Source organism: Oncorhynchus kisutch, linkage group LG15 (genome assembly GCF_002021735.2).
Source record: "Oncorhynchus kisutch isolate 150728-3 linkage group LG15, Okis_V2, whole genome shotgun sequence".
NCBI classification, from domain to species: domain Eukaryota; kingdom Metazoa; phylum Chordata; class Actinopteri; order Salmoniformes; family Salmonidae; genus Oncorhynchus; species Oncorhynchus kisutch.
In genome coordinates this window covers 71741996-71765642 of record NC_034188.2, presented here as the reverse complement: position 1 = coordinate 71765642, position 23647 = coordinate 71741996, and the positions used below count along the sequence as shown (strand labels likewise).

The window sequence follows — 23647 nt, the reverse complement described above, 5'->3', positions numbered from 1 at the left end:
GATCCTAGATAAGCACTCCTACTCTGAGAACTTTATGAATAGGCTATGGGCCAGGTCAAAGCAGCTCTTAAAAACACGTTTTGAAAACAGCTACTACGTATGTTGTTATCAAAGATATATAGATATCTATGGTATGGCTGCTATCAGGTACAGAGTGTAACCCAGTAGGCCTATTATGTGCTGCACTCCTGCTATCTTACCTTCCTTCCCTTCTTGGCCTCCTCTTTGGGCGTGGCCACCGGTTCTTCCTCAACAACTTCCTTTCTTCCCTCTGAGGATCACCATCCTCCCTCTGTGCTACCTGAAGGACAGACATTCCAATAAGTAATAATATGTCAATGTCAGAGTAGATCTGTGCAGAGGACATCATAAATAGAGCTACAGCCATATCAGAGCTAAGCTGGTGACTTTATAAAGAATGGTACATTTGCTTTACAATATGTTATAGCTTTTTACAAGAAATATCCGCTTAGATTGCTTTACCCTATTTTACTTTCCCCCAATATTGTATGAAGTCATTTAGCTTACCTTTTCTTCATCCATTCAAGCTATTTTATATCTCAAAAAGCATGTCCTTGTCTGTGTTGGTTACATTCAACTTGAGTTCAGGTCGAGAGTGAGGACAATATTGCAGGCAGGGACTGTAATTTAGGGCTACATGCTACGTCATGGAACGTAGACCTTTATGACATCACAAATAGTATTTTTAGGAAGGGAAAGGTTACTTGCCCACTCAGTAGGACTAGCTAATATTGACAGAAAATTCCCCGTCAAACGTTTTCGATTGCCTACCATCGAACATGGTCCTGCCTTTGCAATATTGTCTCTCTTGTGGGTTTACTTAAGTATGACATGTAGACTTACTGTGTCGGATCAAGTTGATCGATCTGTCCTAGTCAGCCTTAGGTTGAACCCAAAATCTTCTGGGAAATATTTGTTAATAATATTCATTTCAATATCGTTTTATTCTTTCATTTAGTCCCAATCCAATCCTATTGTTGGCTGCCAATCCCCACCAAATATGTCATTGTAGGACATACTGTAGCGGGAGAAAGTGAGAGCTGCAACGCGGACGCGTTCGGTGGCTCCTTCAGTGCAGAGGCAAGCGCGTATTCCAGTGCCACTAAAGCCCGGGCTTGTGAGGCAGTAATATTCTGCAATTGTATTTTGAAGTGCTATTGCTCGAGAATGTGCTCTTCACGGTGGATAGACTACAGACGTAATTTCCGGTCACAACTTGCAGACTTGTTTACGAGTTGCTGTGCGTTTTGTTGCCAACCTATTTTGCTACCTGACAACTTTACGGTTTTTACTTTTAATTACCGTTTATATTTTGTTTTTTTCCCCTCAAATTTTTCACTCCGGACGCTTTATCTGGACACGGTTCGTTAGGACCTCCAACAGCCGAAGCTAAGTAGTAACATTAACATGATGCCTTCTAATTGCAGTCGCTGTACTCGCCTTAGGGCGAGGATAGCTGTGCTACAAGCCCAGCTTCAGACGCAATCGTTAGGCAAGATTGATTTCAGTGTAGGAAAGGATGAAACAGCGTCTGTGCCACCAGTAAGTACAGATAGTAGTATAAATCCCCTGGCACAGTCCCCGCAGCCGGACAACTTTCTCACGGTTTCTGGAAGGAAATGCTGTAGGAATGCTCAACCGGTGTCGCTCATTCAGCCGACAGAAACTTTCAACCGGTTTTCCCTATTAAGCAGCAAGTCAGAGGCCGAGTCTTCTCTGGTCTCTACTCCTCCGTTACGGGGTCTGAGACGCTGAAGCTTCCCACCATTAGCTCTGACAAATTGAAAACTCTAGTCATTGGCGACTCTATTACCCGCAGTATTAAGACTTAAAACGAATCATCCAGCGATCATACACTGTTTTCCAGGGGGCAGGTCTACCGACGTTAAGGCTAATCTGAAGATGGTGCTGGCTAAAACAGTCGAGTATAGAGATATTTTTATCCACGTCGGCACCAACGATGTTAGGATGAAACAGTCAGAGATCACCAAGCGCAACATAGCTTCTGCGTGTAAATCAGCTAGAAAGATGTGTCGGCATCGAGTAATTGTCTCTGGCCCCCTCCCAGTTAGGGGGAGTGATGAGCTCTACAGCAGTCTCACAACTCAATCGCTGGTTGAAAACTGTTTTCTGCCCCTCCGAAAAGATAGAATTTGTAGATAATTGGCCCTCTTTCTGGGACTCACCCACAAACAGGACCAAGCCTGACCTGCTGAGGAGTGACGGACTCCATCCTAGCTGGAGGGGTGCTCTCATCTTATCTACCAACATAGACAGGGCTCTAACTCATCTAGCTCTACAATGAAATAGGGTGCAGGCCAGGCAGCAGGCTGTTAGCCAGCCTGCCATCATAGTGGAGTCTGCCACTAGCACAGTCAGTGTAGTCAGCTCAGCTATCACCATTGAGACCGTGTCTGTGCCTCGACCTAGGTTGGGCAAAACTAAACATGGCGGTGTTCGCCTTAGCAATCTCACTAGGATAAAGACCACCTCCATTCCTGTCATTATTGAAAGAGATCATGATACCTCATATCTCAAAATAGGGCTACTTAATGTTAGATCCCTTACTTCAAAGGCAATTATAGTCAATGAACTAATCACTGATCATAATCTTGATGTGATTGGCCTGACTGAAACATGGCTTAAGCCTGATGAATTTACTGTGTTAAATGAGGCCTCACCTCCTGGCTACACTAGTGACCATATCCCCCTTGCATCCCGCAAAGGCAGAGGTGTTGCTAACATTTACGATAGCACATTTCAATTTACCAAAAAAAAAAAAGACGTTTTTGTCTTTTGAGCTTCTAGTCATGAAATCTATGCAGCCTACTCAATCACTTTTCATAGCTACTGTTTACAGGCCTCCTGGGCCATATTCAGCGTTCCTCATTGAGTTCCCTGAATTCCTATCGGACCTTGTAGTCATAGCAGATAATATTCTAATCTTTGGTAACTTTAATATTCACATGGAAAAGTCCACAGACCCACTCCAAAAGGCTTTCGGAGCCATCATCGACTCAGTGGGTTTTGTCCAACATGTCTCTGGACCCACTCACTGTCACAGTCATACTCTGGACCTAGTTTTGTCCCATGGAATAAATGTTGTGGATCTTAATGTTTTTCCTCATAATCCTGGACTATCGGACCACCATTTTATTACGTTTGCAATTGCAACAAATAATCTGCTCAGACCCCAACCAAGGAACATCCAAAGTCGTGCTATAAATTCACAGACAACTTAAAGATTCTTTGATGTCCTTCCAGATTCCCTCTGTCTACCCAAGGACGCCAGAGGACAAAAATCAGTTAACCACCTAACTGAGGAACTCAATTTAACCTTGCGCAATACCCTAGATGCAGTTGCACCCCTAAAAACTAAAAACATTTCTCATAAGAAACTAGCTCCCTGGTACACAGAAAATACCCAAGCTCTGAAGCAAGCTTCCAGAAAATTGGAACGGAAATGGCGCCACACCAAACTGGAAGTCTTCCGACTAGCTTGGAAAGACAGTACCGTGCAGTACCGAAGAGCCCTTACTGCTGCTCGATTATCCTATTTTTCTAACTTAATTGAGGAAAATAAGAACAATCCGAAATTCCTTTTTGATACTGTCGCAAAGATAACTAAAAAGCAGCATTCCCCAAGAGAGGATGGCTTTCACTTTAGCAGTGAAAAATTCATGAACTTCTTTGAGGAAAAGATTATTAGAAAGCAAATTACGGACTCCTCTTTAAATCTGCGTATTCCTTCAAAGCTCAGTTGTCCTGAGTCTGCACAACTCTGCCAGGACCTAGGATCAAGAGAGACTCTCAAGTGTTTTAGTACTATATCTCTTGACACAATGATGAAAATAATCATGGCCTTTAAACCTTCAAGCTGCATACTGGACCCTATTCCAACTAAACTACTGAAAGAGCTGCTTCCTGTGCTTGGCCCTCCTATGTTGAACATAATAAACGTCTCTCTATCCACCGGATGTGTACCAAACTCACTAAAAGGGGCAGTAATAAAGCCTCTCTTGAAAAAGCCAAACCTTGACCCAGAAAATATAAAAAACTATCGGCCTATATCGAATCTTCCATTCCTCTCAAAAATGTTAGAAAAGGCTGTGCATCTGTCCTCGTGCTCCTAGACCTTAGTGCTGCTTTTGATTCCGTCGATCACCACATTCTTTTGGAGAGATTGGAAACCCAAATTGGTCTACACGGACAAGTTCTGGCCTGGTTTAGATCTTATCTGTCGGAAAGATATCAGTTTGTCTCTGTGAATGGTTTGTCCTCTGACAAATCAACTGTACATTTCGGTGTTCCGTTTTAGGACCACTATTGTTTTCACTATATATTTTACCTCTTTGGGATGTCATTCGAAAACATAATGTTAACTTTCACTGCTATGCGGATGACACACAGCTGTACATTTCAATGAAACATGGTGAAGCCCCAAAATTGCCCTTGCTAGAAGCATGTGTTTCAGACATAAGGAAGTGGATGGCTGCAAACTTTCAACTTTTACATTCGGACAAAACAGAGATGCTTGTTCTAGGTCCCAAGAAACAAAGAGATCTTCTGTTGAATCTGACAATTAATCTTAATGGTTGTACAGTCGTCTCAAATAAAACTGTGAAGGACCTCGGCGTTACTCTGGAACCTGATCTCTCTTTTGAAGAACATATCAAGACCATTTCAAGGACAGCTTTTTTCCATCTACGTAACATTGCAAAAATAAGAAACTTTCTGTCCAAAAATGATGCAGAAAAATGTATCCATGCTTTTGTCACTTCTAGGTTAGACTACTGCAATGCTCTACTTTCCGGCTACCCGGATAAAGCACTAAATAAACTTCAGTTATTGCTAAATACGGCTGCTAGAATCCTGACTAGAACCAAAAAATTTGATCATATTACTCCAGTGCTAGCCTCCCTACACTGGCTTCCTGTCAAAGCAAGGGCTGATCTCAAGGTTTTACTGCTAACCTACAAACATTACATGGGCTTGCTCCTACCTATCTCTCTGATTTGGTCCTGCCGTACATACCTACACGTACGCTACGGTCACAAGATGCAGGCCCCCTAATTGTCCCTAGAATTTCTAAGCAAACAGCTGGAGGCAGGGCTTTCTCCTATAGAGCTCCATTTTTATGGAATGGTCTGCCTACCCATGTCAGAGACGCAAACTCGGTCACAACCTTTAAGTCTTTACTGAAGACTTATCTCTTCAGTGGGTCATATGATTGAGTGTAGTCTGGCCCAGGAGTGTGAGTAAGTTGGTGGTTGAAGATATCCCTCTAGTGGTGTGGGGGCTGTGCTTTGGCAATGTGGGTGGGGTTATATCCTTCCTGTTTGGCCCTGTCCAGGGGTGTCCCCGGATGGGGCCACAGTGTCTCCTGACCCCCCCTGTCTCAGCCTCCAGTATTTATGTTGCAGTAGTTTATGTGTCGGGGGCTAGGGTCAGTTTGTTATATCTGGAGTACTTCTCCTGTCCTATTCGGTGTCCTGTGTGAATTTAAGTGTGCTTTCTCTAATTATCTCTTTCTCTCTCTCTCTCGGAGGACCTGAGCCCTAGGACCATGCCCCAGGACTACCTGATATGATGACTCCTTGCTGTCCCCAGTCCACCTGGCCGTGCTTCTGCTCCAGTTTCAACTGTTCTGCCTTATTATTATTCGACCATGCTGGTCATTTATGAACATTTGAACATCTTGGCCATGTTCTGTTATAATCTCCACCCGGCACAGCCAGAAGAGGACTGGCCACCCCACGTAGCCTGGTTCCTCTCTAGGTTTCTTCCTAGGTTTTGGCCTTTCTAGGGAGTTTTTCCTAGCCACCGTGCTTCTACACCTGCATTGCTTGCTGTTTGGGGTTTTAGGCTGGGTTTCTGTACAGCACTTTGAGATATCAGCTGATGTACGAAGGGCTATATAAATAAATTTGATTTGATTTAGTCTACAACGCTGACAGGCAACACCGTGTCATTTCATTAACTCACTAGAATTACCTTGTCTTCTTCATTCATTTCGATTGCACTTCCTTTCGTGGTGAAATTAGTTTTGATTACTATTAACTTTAATCCACAGAGTTTAAGTGTTTATGTTGCCCACGTCATCATGTGATGCTGTGAGCAAACAATTTATGCCCAGCCTTCCTAGATAGGCCTGGGCTGCATAACACTATGAATCTGGGAAAACATAACACTTAAAAAAAAGTTTTACAGTGCAAAAATAGCGTAGGCCTACTTGTGTACTATTCAAATCCACACTAAAGCCACACCTCTTCACACAGACTTACCCAGATTCACTTCCCTGGTTAATCTGTCATCATGTTTAGTGTTCTCCATGGTTAATCTGTCTCTATGTTTAGTGCACTTTAATATAGCCTGTTTACTTATTTGAATGTTTGATTCTATTGCTTTTTATCCTGCAGATTTTGTTGTGGATTTAAATTGACTTTGGGTGTCTTGAAAATCACTTAAAATAGCACTGTTGTTCTAATCGTCAGATCGCAGGTATTCTGATCTTCACTGTCCATGGTGCTGAATCTGGCTGGGTAGATTAGTTTGAATGCTGAAAACTTGTGTGCCTACATTTAAAGGCCCTGTGAAGTCAAAATAATTGTATTTCATATTGTACAACAGCTGATGAAACTAACATTGTAAATGTGTTTTACAAAAATGTGATCGGGGTTGCTTCCTGATAGTTCTGGTTGAAAATACAGAGCATGTTCCTCTGCCCAGGCCTTGCTGACACTTGCCAGATCTTACACTGCCCGGATAGGTATTTTGTGTGTCAGCTAACCACATCATATGTTATAGCAATCTGTCAGTCGATGACACAATGGATGACTTGGCACACAACCATTGGTTGATGCATGCAACACCTGAGCTGGGACACATTCTTTTCACAGCACTTCAATGCAAAGTCATTTTCGTAGAAGGTTTGGAGAGCATTTTCACTAACCCTAACCCTTTTCCTAACCTTAACCTCAGTTTCCTAACCTGCTACGAAAAATTCACTTCGATATTGAAGTGCCATGAAAAGAGAGTTTCCCACATCTATACAGCACCTTCTAATCAGCAGGTTTGCATGGGAGAGAGTTTTGGCTTTCCATGGCGACATCACCATGTGTAAATTGGTTTATAGACCAACGACAAAGAGAGTGCCAATAACCGCTAGTTTTAATTTCCCCTACACACTGACCACTCCCAGACAGTCCTAGCAAAATTCTTGCTTGAGAAATTTTTGACCATTTTCATTGTAATCTATTACAGTAAGGTACTTAATTGTTACCCCAAAATGATTTGATATTGATATAAAAACGTCTGCTTTGGGCCTTAAACAGATATATTTACATTTTAGAATGTATTTTATCAAGGAAGTAAGTTATACTTGTCTTTTTTTATCTTACTCTTAGTTGCAAATAATTAATTTGGCTGTGGTTCATTTGATTTTCAGGACAACCCTGTTTGATAACTTATAGTATTATAGTGACTTCTTGTGGTAAAATGTCAAACTCACAACTAAACTCATTAAAATTGAGGTTTTCTTTACCCTGTCTTATCAAACAGTGCAACATTTGACTGATGAAATAGCATTCTTCTAAAATTCTTACACTTCTAGATGCAAAATACAAGTCACTATTCCAATACTGACCTGGACACAGGTCAAAACTACTCTGCCGAGCTCAAGTACTCTGTCGAGCTCAAGTTACCAGCTATGTATGGTTTCAACACTTACATTTATTGAGTTACTGAAAAGTATCCGACAAACATTGTTCGAATGTGAAAGTGATCAGGTTTTCTGAAACAGGTGATTTTGTATTGAAGAACCCTGAGATTGTGGACAGTAGGACTTGTGTGAACAGGTGTGAACAGCCTGAAGATAAGGATGTTTTCCTTTCTCTGTGTTTCGAAACTCAGGAACAGTTTGAATGTTTTTTAATTGTAATTTAAACAATGGTATGGATGATTAAGCTGGATCTTTCTCTCTGAATCAGGAGTGCACTTTCATTCTCCCAATTTTTCCAAAGGCCCAATCTGAGCAACCTTTGCTATAAACCCTGTCTTTCCCATTGTTGTTTCAAAAGTGGAAAATGATACATTTGATAATCAACCATAATGGGCATTTCACAGCCAAGACTTTTTGATCCTTCCTATCAAGGCCATGTTGGCCAGTTTAACCTTCACCCGGTCCCTCTCTTCCGGAGTCCTCTTGGATTTGCACTCCACAGTAGAGTCAGTCTTAAAGGAGATGGCTGGGACGTGAGTGAGCAGGTGGCCCCCTGCCTTCTCCTGGGCCATGGGCGTGGGAGTCTGCAGGACCAGCCCGTGCGTCGCTTGTTGATGTCGAAGGTAAAAGCTAAGAGGATACACACAAACATTGACCATATAATGTAATGTTGTTACATGTAACTAACTAGCTTGACTTGCCACCGTGTGAAACATGTGTGCTACCATATGTTACTAAAAAGAGCTAACAATATTATAAAATGTAATCCAGGAGTTTATGTTTGAATTCTGGTTCTCTCACAACACAAGTCACTCAGAAAAGCATATGTAGGCAGAAGCATGTTACATGTACATTTGGCATTTGAAAAAACTACAGCTGTGCTATGCTACCGAATGCAAAATGTATCTGTATCATAAAAGTGTAGTGCAATATTCCCTTTTTTTGCCACACACACACACACACATACTCTCTCTCACTAGGGACAAATGTTTCGGCTTCTTGTCCAGAGAGGTTTGAGCTTTAGAAGTTGATCTGCAGCAAAAGTAGACCTTTACTACCATCTACAGTTCAAAGGTCAGACTAGCATTCAGTAAAATGTAAACATGGGCGATCCACAGAAAATGGAAATGTGTGTCTTTCTGTTTGAGAAGTTAAACCAATTAATTCCCTTATAACTGAGTGTCCTGCATCATGTATTATTTTATTGGTTGTAAATTAAATACGGTTTATTTTACAGTACATGTATTTTACACTGAATCATTGATATCTGGTTGAATGTTGGTTGTGGGACATATCTGAAGTACTATGTGTGTGTGTTCAATGAATCACACTGTGTGTGGGTGGGGGGGGGGTGCATGTTCTATACATTATTCAGGACAACATTACTTTGTTTAGCCTACACCGTGACTATGACTGCATAATAAACTAAACTAAATATACTATGTATTTTCTAATCAAATGTGTTAACAGGGCAACACAAAAGAAGACAAAGGCCATCAATTCAATGCAAATATTACTGTATTAGAGGAAATTGTTGTATTAAGCTTGCTTTGAAAACTGTTTGAATGGCTTGGATAGGCCTATGGAGATGGTGGAAAACATCCTGATTAGAAGGGGACGTTTGCGAGGCTTCTCCTGTTGAGAGGTGGAGGGAAGACCCTCTGGGAGTCCAGGATGTGCCACTATGTTGGGCGACAGAAGAGAGAGAGTTGACATGCACTTTCATTTAGAAATGATGTTATATTGTATTCTTAGTTTCAACTCATTATTACTTTCACAAATAAATGAGAACCAGAATCTTGAGATTTGGAAACTATAAATAATTTTACATAAGAGATTACTATCGATAATATATAATGTACTGTATATAGGGTTTAATATTTTTGCAATAGCAGCTTTGTACACCAATATCTCAAACAGTAAATGTCCTGCTGTATGGACTTACATATGATATCTTCAGCAGTAGTCTGGTCTTTGGATTCAGAATGGCGGGAATTCTTCTTGGAATCCTTCTTGTTTCCCATCATGAATGGCTAAAACAAAAACATGTCAAAACAACTGTCACAGCAGAACAATCTCACGGTAATAACGATCACATCTTACACACCAGCACAACAAGATTTATAAATGGTTTTGGAATTAATGGATGGTTTTACATTTTCTCTAAATAACATTGTTTACTCACATTGACACAATTGTTAACTTAAATAAGTGTGATGTACCTTTAAGTCGAATTTCAGTCTGGCAAGCCTTTGTAGGAAAGACAGCTTCCCTCTGGTAGCCTTCACATCTTCAGCCATGAGAAGAGCTTCTGGCCTGGTGGCTTCGAAAGATGTTCTTGAGGCTGCTCTTGATGCCTCGTTACAACTGTGGAGAAGCTCCTTGCTCAATGACTTCACAAGAATCCTATTGAATGTGGAGTCCTGAGTCGACACGGCCAGTTGGAGTATTTTCTCTGAGCCAAACTCCTTCAACAGATGTTTGTAGACGGTGCTGTATACTTTGTGACTCTTCAGGTTCTTGGGATAAGCTTGGGTCTCAGAGCAGCCTGACCATGCACAGAAGGCAGCTATAACTTTTGGAATCAGGTCTTGTGACGTGCGTGTGACGTCAGTTGGGTACAGATCAGTTTGGGTTTGGATTTTTGACAGAAGTCTCACCACTAACATGCTGATGAGGCCGGTGAAGTCATCATCACCGACTAAGTTGTCAGTGGATGGGGTTGAAAGCGAGGCAACATCCGGGCTGGTTGAATTCTGATCACAAACAATGCTCTGAGGTACACCGAAACAACTGATGGTATCCCTTTCCTCAGCATCTATGTTGGCCTCAAAGCCTCGTGCAGCATTGGAGGTCCCACTTGTTGTCATGCTGATGGCGGAGAAAGATGGCAGAGGGTAGGACTTACCACTCAGTAGACTGCCTATATCAGTTACAGTTCCGGTTGGAGATGACCCTCTGCTTTGTGCATCAGAAACCACAGAGTCCATGACCTGGCTTACCATTACTTTGGTAAACAGGCTGACTGTGTCACTAAATGCTGATGTAGAAAAAGAACATGAAATCCTATCTTCAGATACGCTAGCCGGCACACTAACTCCCTGAGCCAAACTCATTGAAGCTGTAGAGGGCACAAGGCTAGGAAGCAAGAGGCGCTTCACAGACTCCTCTGCAAAAAGCTGAACCAGCTTGTAAGCTGTGGGCTTCCCCACCGTCTTGTCATTCCTCTTCAGCTCAGTAAGGACTGTATCGGATGCACTCTTTCCAGCCGCCACTGTCAGAACCAGAGGGGTCAAGTTGCTCTCAGAAATGATGCGGTTGACTTGGTGAGTAAGATCACGTGAGAGAGCACCAATCCTACCCTGAGATATGAGCTCCTCCAGTCTTGCTATTGCAGCTGTTAGATCAGGGTGGAATGCAACCTCCCCTTCTTCCTCTGGATGTACCTCCTTTATGATGGTATCCACTATTGCAGACATGCTTTCCCTGGCATCACACACCAATGTTTTTGGCTTAGTAGATTTGCCCATGTCGATGACTGAGCATCTCACAATGGGCTGAGTAATACACTCTGGTAAATCAGAAGAGATGGGAGTGCCAGGGAGTGAAAATTCCCACTCTGACTTCTTTGATCTGGCAGATGAGGATGACAACGAGGAGGAAGAACGCTGTGACGCTTGATAGATCAGTTCCTCACCACATTCACTGCTTACCCTTTCAACATCCTTCAGCATCATTCCAACCACATTCTCTATTTGTGAAAGCGCAGTCACCGTTTGGTCAGATTTTGACAGCTCTTTCTGAATTGAAACCAGAATATGGCTGAGGGTCTTTTTGGCTTGAGCCGTTGTTGCTTTGACTTGATTTTGCCATGTAAAATAATTCCTCATCTTTGTCTTCACATTGTGGTAAATAGTCTTTGCAGTTGTCCAGATCTTCTTCTCAGATACTTCCAAACCAGACTGTGAGCCTTTGGGTGTGGCCTCAGTGTACTCTGAGGTTTTCTCATCACTCTGTTGAAGCATAGAGTCTGCCTGCCATAGAGTAGTAGAAGACTCTGTGGGTGGGAAAAGGCTCTTCATGTCATTTGTAATTGACCCAACGATTTCAAAAGCAGTTATATCTGTATGCCTTAAGGAAATTGTTGATTTTGCTGGCAACATCTGAGAATCTGTCTGGCTGGAACTGACTTTGCTGGGAAAGCTACTGACTGATTTGATCAGTATTTTTCGCACTTCATTGGTAGCGTTCATCTGGAACTCCTCACTGGAGAGTTTCTCAATGACTGAGGCTGGAGTATCTCTCAATCCTTCCACCCATGAAGAACCAGACACAGGCATGTCTTCTAGATAAGACATGACACTGTCCAAAAAGCCACAGACTTCAAGGGAGTTGGAAGAGGAACCCTCTGCAACAGATGATGTGCATTCCAAATCTGCCACCTCTGACCTATACATGGTCACAATCTGGGACAAGACCTCTTTGGTGCAGGGCACCATGTTGGAATCACAGAGAGACAGTAATGGTTGAGAGTTCTCACTTTGGCATTTACGGAGAGAACCAAGTCCTGTTGAGTTGACCACTTGCAGTATTGCCTCACTCTTACTGGTTTCAGGTTGCTCTGGTGTTTTCTCTCCTACAGAGCCAGTTGAATCACATCCATCAGATAAAGAAGATGAACTACGTTCTGATATAGGGGATTCACTCCTACATGGGGAAGGCAAGCTCAGGATTGAAACAGGCAGATCACTGGAGTCAGTATGCTCCAGAAGCACAGCACTGGAGTCAGCTTTTTCCATAAGTTCTTCCCCTTGGACTGGAGCTCCACCCATTCTGAGGAACAATGTCTCCAGCTTTGCCTGAAGTCTCTCGCAGAGTCTACGAGCTGCACGGAAGGGTTTCCGCTTTGTCGTACAGTGTCCCACTTGGGTATCTCTCTGGGTGCTTGTTGGCTGATCTAATTCAGCATACTGCACAATGTCCTTGACATCTTCAACAAAGTTATCAATTATTTTTGATGTCTCAGATTCTACTTTGATCTGTATGAGCTCAGTGGCCGCAGAATCAAGGATCCTGTCAGAAGGGCTAGATGCATTCATCAAGCTTGGAGTGGTACTAAACGAATGAGAAGGTTGAACCATACCAGAGATATCGCTCATTAACCTTCTCACAAGAATTTCACTCACAGCCTTTGAGGCTTTGGTCTTGAACTTCACACTAAACAGAGTGCCAAGATTTTGCATCATTGCTTTGCAAGATGTACATATTATGTTCAGCTCCTCTGGAACAGGAGAGTCTTCAACATCCAGGTGCTCCACTACAAGGTCACTGCCAGATGCCAACATTTTAACTTTCACAGCCACTTCTCGAAAAACCTTAGCCAATTCCGGATCTTCTTTTTCCAATTCACCCACCATCTCTGCGATAACAGTCATCACTTCTTCTGTTGCAGGTGGAATGCATGACTCTAATACAGAGGTAGAGCTCTGGTCCTCTGGGGTGGTGTGATCATCAAAACATTTCTGGACCATGTTGACCATTTGTTCAGCGGCCTGGGTACCAGAAGAAATAGGGGAGGACCGCCCTGAAATGGCTCTGCTGATGGTCGCAGAGAGGGCAGAGTTAAGCTGTTCGACCACCACCTTGATAAGACCAACAGTCAGCTCAGGTGGGCAAGAGGACAGGATATTATGATCAGACAGTTGCTCCTGGACACTTTTGATGATTCTGTCCTCTGTCATTCCCAGGTGGACTTTCACTGAGGTCTGGGAACTTTAAAACGAACAAGCAAAGCATGATAATTTCTGTCTTAACTTGGCAAATCGGTCAAGCGTTGTAATTTTAGTATTCTAAATATCTACATGTCCTTTTGATCGCTTTACATGCTCATTAATTTGAATATGCTCAAAGGCTGATACATTACATTTTGCACTACATCAGATAGAGTAAATTGCATTGGCTAACACTGGGATAGATGATCTTGGTGAAATCCATACATGAAAACCTTGAGGGGAACATACCTCTTAGAAGAGGGTGTTAGGGACCTGAGATGTTGAGCCCCTGTGCCGCCCTTATACATTTTCTTCGCCAGATATCTAACTTCCTGGATGAGCTCCAGTCTTTCCTTGTCAAAGGCAGCAAAGGATCTTGCACTGCCACCCCTCTTGGGTGAGTCAGTGTCGTCGTCAGCAAAGTCCTTTACCCCAAGTACGCGGGCCAGGGCTGGCAGCAGGATCTGCAGGGTGGTCTGTGCGATGAAGGTTACAATTGTCTTGCACAATTTGGCAAGCTGTTCCTTCGTCATCTGTTTTGAACAAACAGAACAAAAACAGTATTTTCAATGGAACTGTGATGTAAAGTATTCTAGATCGAACAGAATGCATTTGATCAACATTGTTATTCTTGTCAGTGACTGAATTCAAAATTGGATGAAGTCTGACAGAGAAATGAACATGAATAACAGAATATGACTTGATGGCTAATCTCTGAATTCAACAGATCATTGACACATCAAAGGTCAAAGGCAGGTAGGGAAACTTACAGTTTTTTTTAGTCCTTTGTAGATCACTTGCCACTGCCTAGAACATTTAAAATAAGTGTTTTAGTTAGTGTTTAGTTCCCACTGCATAATATTTCATAAATGTTGAACATTACAGAAAAACTTTTAACATACTCATCAGTAAGATTGCGCAGGAATGAGATGAGGATTGGGTAGGAGTATTCCATTTCATCCTTGTTGCCTGGGCCGAATGCAGCCTTAACAGCTTTCTTCTCCAGGAGCTCAATTACAGATCCTCTATCCAGGTGTTTATTCCTGGAGACTAAAGATGTGATTGCCGTAGAGGAAGTAGAAACAAAATTAAAGAGAAATCAGACGTTTTATCTCTTAATACTCTGATTTCATTGTTTTAGAATAGGCCTATTTGAATAAAGCTATCTATGTGACCTTACAGTAGACTACAGTTTCATTGAAAATGGATAGCACAACCTGCACATCACAGACAGAATAGAGAAACAATGTAGTACTACAGAGGTAAATCTCTGACCTGCATCGTTGTCAGTGCCCAGCTTCCTTGATTTCTTGCCACTCCTCTTCCTTTTTGCCTAGGATAGAACAGAACAGATTCCAGATCTCAAATGATGGCAGACATGTAACACCAGGGCCCGTATACATAAAGTACATCAGATAAGGTGTGGGCTCAACCTTGCCCAAATAATTGTATTCATTATGATCTCAAATGCAAAACTGATCCTAGATAAGCACTCCTACTCTGAGACAATTTATGAATAGGCTATGGGCCAGGTCAAAGCAGCTCTTAAAACACGTTTTGAAAACAGCTACAGTATGTTGTTATCATATATATATATATATATGATATCTATGGTATGGCTGCTATCAGGTACAGAGTGTAACCCAGTAGGCCTATTATGTGCTCTGTCACTCCTGCTATCTTACCTTCCTTCCCTTCTTGGCCTCCTCTTTGGGCGTGGCCACCGGTTCTTCCTCAACAACTTCCTTTCCTTCCCTCTGAGGATCACCATCCTCCCTCTGTGCTACCTGAAGGACAGACATTCCAATAAGTAATAATATGTCAATGTCAGAGTAGATCTGTGCAGAGGACATCATAAATAGAGCTACAGCCATATCAGAGCTAAGCTGGTGACTTTATAAAGAATGGTACATTTGCTTTACAATATGTTATAGCTTTTTACAAGAAATATTCGCTTAGATTGCTTTACCCTATTTTACTTTCCCCCAATATTGTATGAAGTCATTTAGCTTACCTTTTCTTCATCCATTCAAGCTATTTTATATCTCAAAAAGCATGTCCTTGTCTGTGTTGGTTACATTCAACTTGAGTTCAGGTCGAGAGTGAGGACAATATTGCAGGCAGGGACTGTAATTTAGGGCTATATGCTACGTCATGGAACGTTAGACCTTTATGACATCACAAATAGTATTTTTAGGAAGAGCGCGGGAAAGGTTACTTGCCCACTCAGTAGGACTAGCTAATATTGACAGAAAATTCCCCGTCAAACGTTTTCGATTGCCTACCATCGAACATGGTCCTGCCTTTGCAATATTGTCTCTCTTGTGGGTTTACTTAAGTATGACATGTAGACTTACTGTGTCGGATCAAGTTGATCGATCTGTCCTAGTGTAACAGGGTTATATTGGTGATTCCCCTTGCCACTTTATTGTTAAGCCAATGGGTTTTTGGTTTGAGTTTGTCTTGCCTTCACCTACTCAACATGGCATCTTATTGGCTGGTTTGCGTAGCTTGCTTACGAGGGGGGATGTTCCAGTTAGAATCGTCCCAGTGAACAAGCACCAAACCAGCGGTAAGTTGTTGGTTGCAAAGCACTGTACATCAAAAGTGATTTTTATACTCTCAAGTGATGATTTAAATGTACAATTTATATCAAATTGTTTGTAAATGTTATTCGAACATCACACATAAGATGCAGTGGTTTTTGGAGAATATTTGTTGTGCATTTTGTTGTAGAGAATTCCCGCCAGTACTAGCTAGCAACTTACCGTGTCTGGTGGGGGGGGTTTCAGATATTTTGTACAGTGCGTGAGTGCAGAGTTGGATGGTGAGACGTGCATTGCATGACGTGCAATTTTGTGTCGTTCTTATCAGGTACATTGTTAACGATATTATATTGTAATTGTATTATTTTAGTAACTTCCCAGTGAACAAGCACCAAACCAGCGTGCGTGAGTGCAGAGTTGGATGGTGAGACGTGTATTGCATGACGTGCAATTTTGTGTCGTTCTTATCAGAATAAAGCTACATGACTGGTGCTACATGTTGGAGTTCCGTGTCGATGACTGATTGTACACAACGCAAGACGAGTACTGTTACAATGGTGCCATGACCGTTCATCCTTCGCTGGATTTCCATCTCAGAACTTCGCCGTGGTTGCGAAGAATCAGATAAGACGTTGCTGGTGCAGTTTATGGCGATATCGCATTTCGCCACAAGAGGGCGCCACTAGAACGTTTTATTTATCGAAATTGATGATTTCTCTGGCTGAGGTTGTTCGCAGATAAATGATAACTTTTGTGTTACTTCTTTATTTGCAATTCTAATGTATATCTGATATAAGTAGGGTGAGTTTTACCAGTGTACTAGATATAGGTTAGATTTTGACGTGAGGTTTAAAAAAATATATAAATGTTTTGCTATTTACATTTTTATTAGGGTGTTGATTTCCCATTGTTAAAATGGAAGGTGTTGGGAGAGGTAGGGGTTTCCTGTCATTTAATCTGTCACCATCTGTTGGTAGGGGTTCAGCCAAAATTCCAGTTACTTCTACACCTATGTCCAAACTGGAGGTTTTTGATGATAGTTTACCCATGGACATGCCCAAGGATGTGTGTGAAACAGTTTTGCCAAATACAGGGAGTGGGGAGGTCTCCATGGATTTCATAGCAGACATAGTACAGCAGATTGGTCATTCCATTGGGGAGAACATTGCCTCCTGTTTGGAGTCAAAGGCAATTGTTGGACATGTTGGGGTCAATGTTATGGGGAGTGTATGCAGCTCGAGAGGTATGGATGTGTCAGGCCTGAACCTGGTATTGAAGTCTGATATCAGGGAACCGATGTACTTTCGGGGGGATGGCTCTGAAAAGTGCACAGTGCATGAGTGGGAGGATATGGTAATGGTGTACATGCGTAAGAGGGGCGTGTCTGTGATGGACCAAGCAGTTGAGGTTATGGGCAGGCTTATGGGATTTGCCCGCGATGTTGTTAAAGTTGGCATACGCAGCAATCCCTCCATTGATTTATCTAAAGACCCGAGTCCCATCTTTGACATACTGAAACAACATTTTAGTGACACTGTTTTTTCAAGCATGCCCCTTGCTGACTTTTATGCCACATTACCTCTGACTGATGAACAACCATTTGAATATTGGCTCAGACTGAACAGGGCTATGGAGGTTGCTGAAGATTGTCTAAAGAGACAGAAAAAAAGTGTTGAAGACCCATCTCGTGAGCTCACAGTCATGTTCATCAGACATTGCCCTAATGCTGAACTGTCGCTTATCTTTAAGTGCAAGCCATTACAGCAGTGGACTGCTGCAGATGTTCATGAGAGGCTGGATGAATACAGGAGGGAGCAGAGGTACTCCCACTTATCTAAGTTGACCCCAGCCATCGCAACAATGAAGCAGGAAGTTGGTGCTGTCATGCCGATCACCATGCCTGCTGTGAGAACCCACATGGAAGTACCCAATACGTTGCCTTACCCAGCCCAGACTATTCAGGGCTCAGCTGAGCCGATGGAACGTATCCTTGCAATGCTGGAGCGTGTGCTGGAGCAGAGGCCACAACAGTCTGACCATAAGTTCCAAAAAGGGAATAGGAGCAAAGTGAAGTCTAATGGGCCATGTAACGTGTGCGGGGAGGCTGGACATGATACTTACTTTCACTGCAGGGCCAATCACCTCTGCTTTCTGTGTCATGTAGCTGGCCACGCACGCTCTCAGTGCCCCAAGGCCGCAGCTCTGAGCACAGCTGGTGGAGTCCCTACAGTAATCACTGCTCAGCTCCCGGAAAACTAGTAGGCCTGCATGTAGAAGGGGAGAGTGTTGGGCCTTTTGTAGAGTCCCCATCAGTGAGAGCTGTTGATTTGGAGTCTGTATATAAAAGTGTTTGTGACGAAATGGAGACTGAGAAGAGTATCATAATGCAGAACACACAGAGACTTTCCCCGTATGATGATTTATTCTATGCCAAGGTGTTAATAGGAGGAGAAGTAGAAGTGAGAGCTATGCTTGACAGTGGATCCATGGCATGTACCTTGAGCTCTAGGGTCTTACCTGAACTGTTGCATGCAGGAGTGTTGAAAAGTCCATCATTGAGTCCTACAGAGGTAGTCTTGGTTGGTTGTGGTGGGTTGAAGACGAGGCCTTTGGGAGTATGTGATCTGGAGATGGAGGTGTACGGATGTAGAGTTGCTGTGCCTACACTGGTGGTTGAAGGCCAGAGTGATGACCTCATCTTGGGCAGCAATCTCCTAAAGCACTTGATTCGCCACCTGAAGACGGATGGAGATCTCTGGAAGAGGGTTTATACTCCTGTGGGTGACGGGGGTGAGGAGAGCAAGCTAATCAACATGATGGCTAATGTGGAGAGATGGAGAGACAGTGAAGTACCTTACAAAGTTGGAACTGTGAGACTAAAAGGGGCTGTGACTCTAGAGCCTATGCAGGAGCACTTAGTCTGGGGCAGACTACGAAACACTCAGAATCTATCAGTTGGCAGTGCTGTTGTCATTGAGCCCAGCAGTTCAAGGTCAACACCAAGGTCAATACTGGTAGGGAGGACAGTAGCTCTATTGCGGGGGGATGGGTGGCTCCCTGTTAGAGTGATAAACCCTTCTCAGAAGACAGTGACATTGAGACGAAACGCCACTCTAGCCGATGTCTTTCCTTGCATGGCCCTAGAGGATTTTGACTGTTCGTGTATGAATGATGATTCATCAGCAGCTTTCCAGCAGCAAGTGCAGAGAACAGCTGATATACTCACTGACTGCCAAGATGACTTGACACTGACTGACGGTTCCAGCCAACTTCACGATACTGACGGACCTGACAGTTCAAGCGATCCTGAGGTCTTACGTGACTTAGGGTTGACTGATATTGATGTCTCCTCCTGTCAAGCGTCTCCTGCTGGTAAGAAGAAACTCATCCAGCTCATAGCTGAGTACCAGTCTATTTTTTCCAGGCACAAGTTGGACTGTGGAAAAGCTTCCGGATGTCTTCACCGCATTCAACTGAGTGATGAGAAACCCTTCCGGATGCCCTACCGACGCCTTTCACCAAATAATTATGAGAAGCTCAAACAAGCATTGAATGAGATGGAAGAACGTGATATCATAAGGAAGTCTAGTAGTGAGTTCGCCTCTCCCCTTGTCCTTGTATGGAAGAAGTCTGGAGACCTGAGACTCTGTACTGATTTTCGTTTGCTCAATGCTCGCACCATCAAAGACGCCCACCCACTCCCTCACCAGGCTGACGCGCTGGCTGCGTTAGGTGGAAATGCCTTTTTCTCGACAATGGACCTTACCTCTGGCTACTACAATGTGGAAGTGCATGAGGATGACCGGAGATTCACAGCTTTTACGTCGCCATTTGGATTGTACGAATACAATCGAATGCCACAGGGGTTATGTAATAGTCCGGCAACCTTTATGAGGATGATGCTAAACATCTTTGGGGATCAGAACTTTCTTAGCCTGCTGTGTTACCTTGACGATGTCTTGGTCTATGCGCCCACTGAAGATCTGGCTATACAGCGCCTGGGAATGGTTTTTGAGCGTCTCAAGGCTCACAACCTGAAGTTGGCGCCAAAAAAGTGTAACTTTCTGCAGACGTCTGTGAAGTTTCTGGGGCATATCATTAGTGCGGATGGTGTAGCTACAGACCCTGAGAAGGTGAGGGCCATTACAGGAGTAACAGAAGCTGATCTGATGAAAGATGGCACTGACATTCCATCTCAGAAGAAATTGAGGTCATTCCTTGGGATGGTGGTGTATTATCAACAGTTCATTGAAGGTTGCTCGACCATTGCAAAGCCTCTCTTTGGATTGACTACTGGACACAAGGCTCCACGCTGGAAAAAGAAGCGAAGCTCACCTGTCAGGAAGTTGACGGCTGCCGACTGGACAACAGAATGCAGACAGGCCTTATTCCAGCTAAAGCAAGCCTTACTGGACCAGGTTTTGTTGGCCCACCCCAACTTCGAAAAACCCTTTCTACTCTCGGTGGATGCATCCAGCAATGGCTTAGGTGCTGTGCTATCTCAGGTGCAGGAACCGGGAGCTACAGCAAGACCTATAGCCTTCGCGAGCAAGTCTCTCAGCTATGCACAGTCGAGGTATCCTGCGCACAGGCTCGAGTTCTTTGCCATGAAATGGGCTATCTGTGACAAGTTCCACCACTGGCTACGGGGTCAGCAGTTCACGGTATGGACGGATAATAATCCCTTGACATACATTCTGACCAAAGCAAAGCTTGATGCTTGTGAACAGAGATGGGTCGCCAAGCTGGCACCGTACGAGTTTGACATTAAGTACATCCCTGGAAAAATGAATGTTGTTGCAGATGCTTTGAGCAGAGAGCCCTTCGTACGACCCAGTGCACTCCATCGCCTGACAAGGGTCCCGTACGAGACCTTACTAGCTGAAGCCGACGCTGTGCGCACAGACAGAGTGCAAGATGTGATTCGCTGGTCCAGCCACCCCTTTGACAAAGCCTCTGACTCCAACGAAGTGGTCATTAGCTGTCAGGCTACTGTTGACCCCCCCATCTGGTGCTTTATCAAGACATGAAGTTGCAGCTGTTCTTCATTCACATAGGTGCTGGGTGGGTGAAGTGGGCTCACATGCACTGCTGTTGCCACAGCTCCCACAGGCTGTTATGCCATCAGAGCAGACCGATGTCGATGTTCTGCCACACGACCTACTGATGAGTAAGCAGCGTGATGACAACGTGATCAGCAAAGTCATCTTCTTTGTGGAGAGGGGGAGAAGACCATCCCGGAGAGAGCGTGCCCATGAAAGTGTTGAGGTTTTGTGTCTTCTCAGAAGTTGGGACAAGTTGACTATGAAGATGGGTGTACTGTATCGTGTTTCGAAGAATGTGGTTACAAAGAGGAAAATGTATCTGTATGTGGTTCCAGCCTCCATGAAAGCAATGGTGTTGAAGGGTGTCCATGATGAAGCTGGCCACCAGGGCCAACAGAGGACAGTCTACCTGACAAGACAGAGGTTTTTCTGGCATGGCCTGGAGAGGGAGGTAAAAGCTTATGTGAAGTGATGCAGGAGATGCGTGGTGAGCAAGACTCCTGATCCGGAAGCAAGAGCTCCTCTTGAGAGCATAATAACGACTGAGCCTCTTGAACTAGTGTGCATAGACTTCTGGTCTGCAGAAGATTCTTCAAACAAATCCTTGGATGTGCTCGTTGTTACTGACCATTTTACCAAATTGGCTCATGCCTTCTTGTGTCCGAACCAGTCTGCTAAGTCAGTAGCTCATCAGTTGTGGAATAACTATTTCTGTGTCTACGGGATGCCTCGCCGTATACACTCAGATCGGGGAGCCAACTTTGAGAGCTCTTTAATAGCCGAACTGTTGAGTGTTGCAGGCGTTCAGAAGTCTCACACCACGCCGTACCATCCGATGGGGAACGGGTCCTGTGAAAGGATGAATAGGACTTTGGGAAACATGATCCGGGCCCTGCCAACGAGAGCAAAGCACAGATGGCCTCAGGCGCTGAAGTCCCTTACGTTTGCATACAATTGTACAATCCACGAGACCACAGGCTTTGCCCCGTTCCTGCTAATGTTTGGGAGGACGCCAAGACTGCCTGTTGACATAGTCTTTGGCTCTGTCATAGAGAACCCAGAAGTTGTCGACTATGACCAGTTTGTTCAGTCTTTGAGGAGAGATCTGAAAGAAGCCATGAATGCAGCACAGGCATCTGCAGCGAAGCAGTTGAAGAGGCATGCTGACCTTTATGACAGAAGAGTCAGAGGAGCACCAGTGGAGATTGGGGATCGAGTATTGCTGGCTAACAAGGGGGAGCGGGGAAAGCGGAAGCTCGCTGACCGTTGGGAGGATACTGTCTACCTTGTCACTGGATTGAATGCTGACAGTCACACTTTTAAGATTCAGAACAGCTCCACTGGACGGGAGAAGACGGTACATCGCAACCTGATAATGCCAGTCAACTATCTTCCTCTTCCCCATGCTGCGGTTGAGGAGGGAACAGACATGTCTGGATTAACAGAGTCTGAGGACATGAATGACAGCCTTGTGGTCTCAGCTGCCATGGACACTGCAGTAAATGATGGTGCTGAGTACAGAACCAGAGTGTGGGTGTCAGAGTTGTCTTCTGAAGGAACAGGTGACACAAGCCTGGAGGGTGATGTGCGATCCTTGGATGCTCAGGATATTCCACCTTTGGATTCCGTGGATGATATACTGCAGTTGGAAGGTCTGCCTCGATCAGAGAGTCTTCAAGAATCTGACCGAGACTGTAACAGTGTAGTGAGTGAGCTAATTGACCAGTCTGCTTACGATATCCGTACTGACCATTCCTTACCTGATCAGTTACGTACTGACTGTGTTGACGGACACACTATTGCAACAGTACACAACACTGTTACCCCTTATGCAGTTGAAGGTAGTCGGGGTCATATTAGGTCAAGGGCAGGAAGGCTAGTTAAACCAGTGTCAAGACTGATTGAGATTATGAATCAGCAGAAAGTTAGCTCTTGAAGGTTAAATATGTGAATAGAGGGTCAATGGTATTGACATCTTTTATTTGTTTTGCTTTTACATCACTGTGACCGTGATTAGAGGTTGCAGGATGGTAATGTGACATATGATAAAGTCTCTTATGGTGGTTTATTTTATTACTTGGATGTTTTAAAGTCACCGAGTGTACATAACATGTGACAGGCATGTTTACCTATGAGGGCTAAGGGGATTGATCAACCGCTTTTCACTCTAATTCTCAAGGAGAATAGTCTAATGACTGGAATATTTAGTGACTGATTTAAAGCAGGGTCTGCATCCTTGATATACACAGCTTTACCTTTTAGTTCTCTCTATTAGGTAGTATATATATATATTTTTTTCTCTGGATTATTCTGTACATATGTTGAGTGTCTCTGTATCTGGTATGTTTGCACAGTGCCGTTTTGTATTTTGTTATTTTTCTTGGCAAGTGGAATTCAGTAGGGGGGAGTGTAACAGGGTTATATTGGTGATTCCCCTTGCCACTTTATTGTTAAGCCAATGGGTTTTTGGTTTGAGTTTGTCTTGCCTTCACCTACTCAACATGGCATCTTATTGGCTGGTTTGCGTAGCTTGCTTACGAGGGG

At 43.7% G+C, this 23647-nt stretch overlaps 1 protein-coding gene across 1 annotated transcript; it reads right to left on the bottom strand.

Annotated features, from left to right (window-relative positions):
• Positions 1-9246: 9246 nt before the first annotated feature.
• On the bottom strand, positions 9247-14063 carry LOC116353645 (uncharacterized). Its single transcript, XM_031791047.1, has 4 exons — positions 13762-14063; positions 9964-13513; positions 9687-9774; positions 9247-9423 (listed from the first exon to the last, which is right to left on the bottom strand). Exons 1-4 carry the CDS (start codon positions 14043-14045, stop codon positions 9281-9283), a joined length of 4065 nt encoding a protein of 1354 aa, XP_031646907.1. The 5' UTR covers positions 14046-14063; the 3' UTR covers positions 9247-9280.
• Positions 14064-23647: the final 9584 nt, after the last annotated feature.

Excerpts from the sequence above, each read along its gene's own strand:
- LOC116353645 (XM_031791047.1), bottom strand. The coding sequence starts at position 14,045 with ATGACGAAGGAACAGCTTGCCAAATTGTGCAAGACAATTGTAACCTTC. Across the intron at positions 13,514-13,761 it reads CTAACACCCTCTTCTAAGAG|TTCCCAGACCTCAGTGAAAG; the intron begins GTATGTTCCCCT and ends TTCGTTTTAAAG. Across the intron at positions 9,775-9,963 it reads GACTGAAATTCGACTTAAAG|CCATTCATGATGGGAAACAA; the intron begins GTACATCACACT and ends TTTTTGTTTTAG.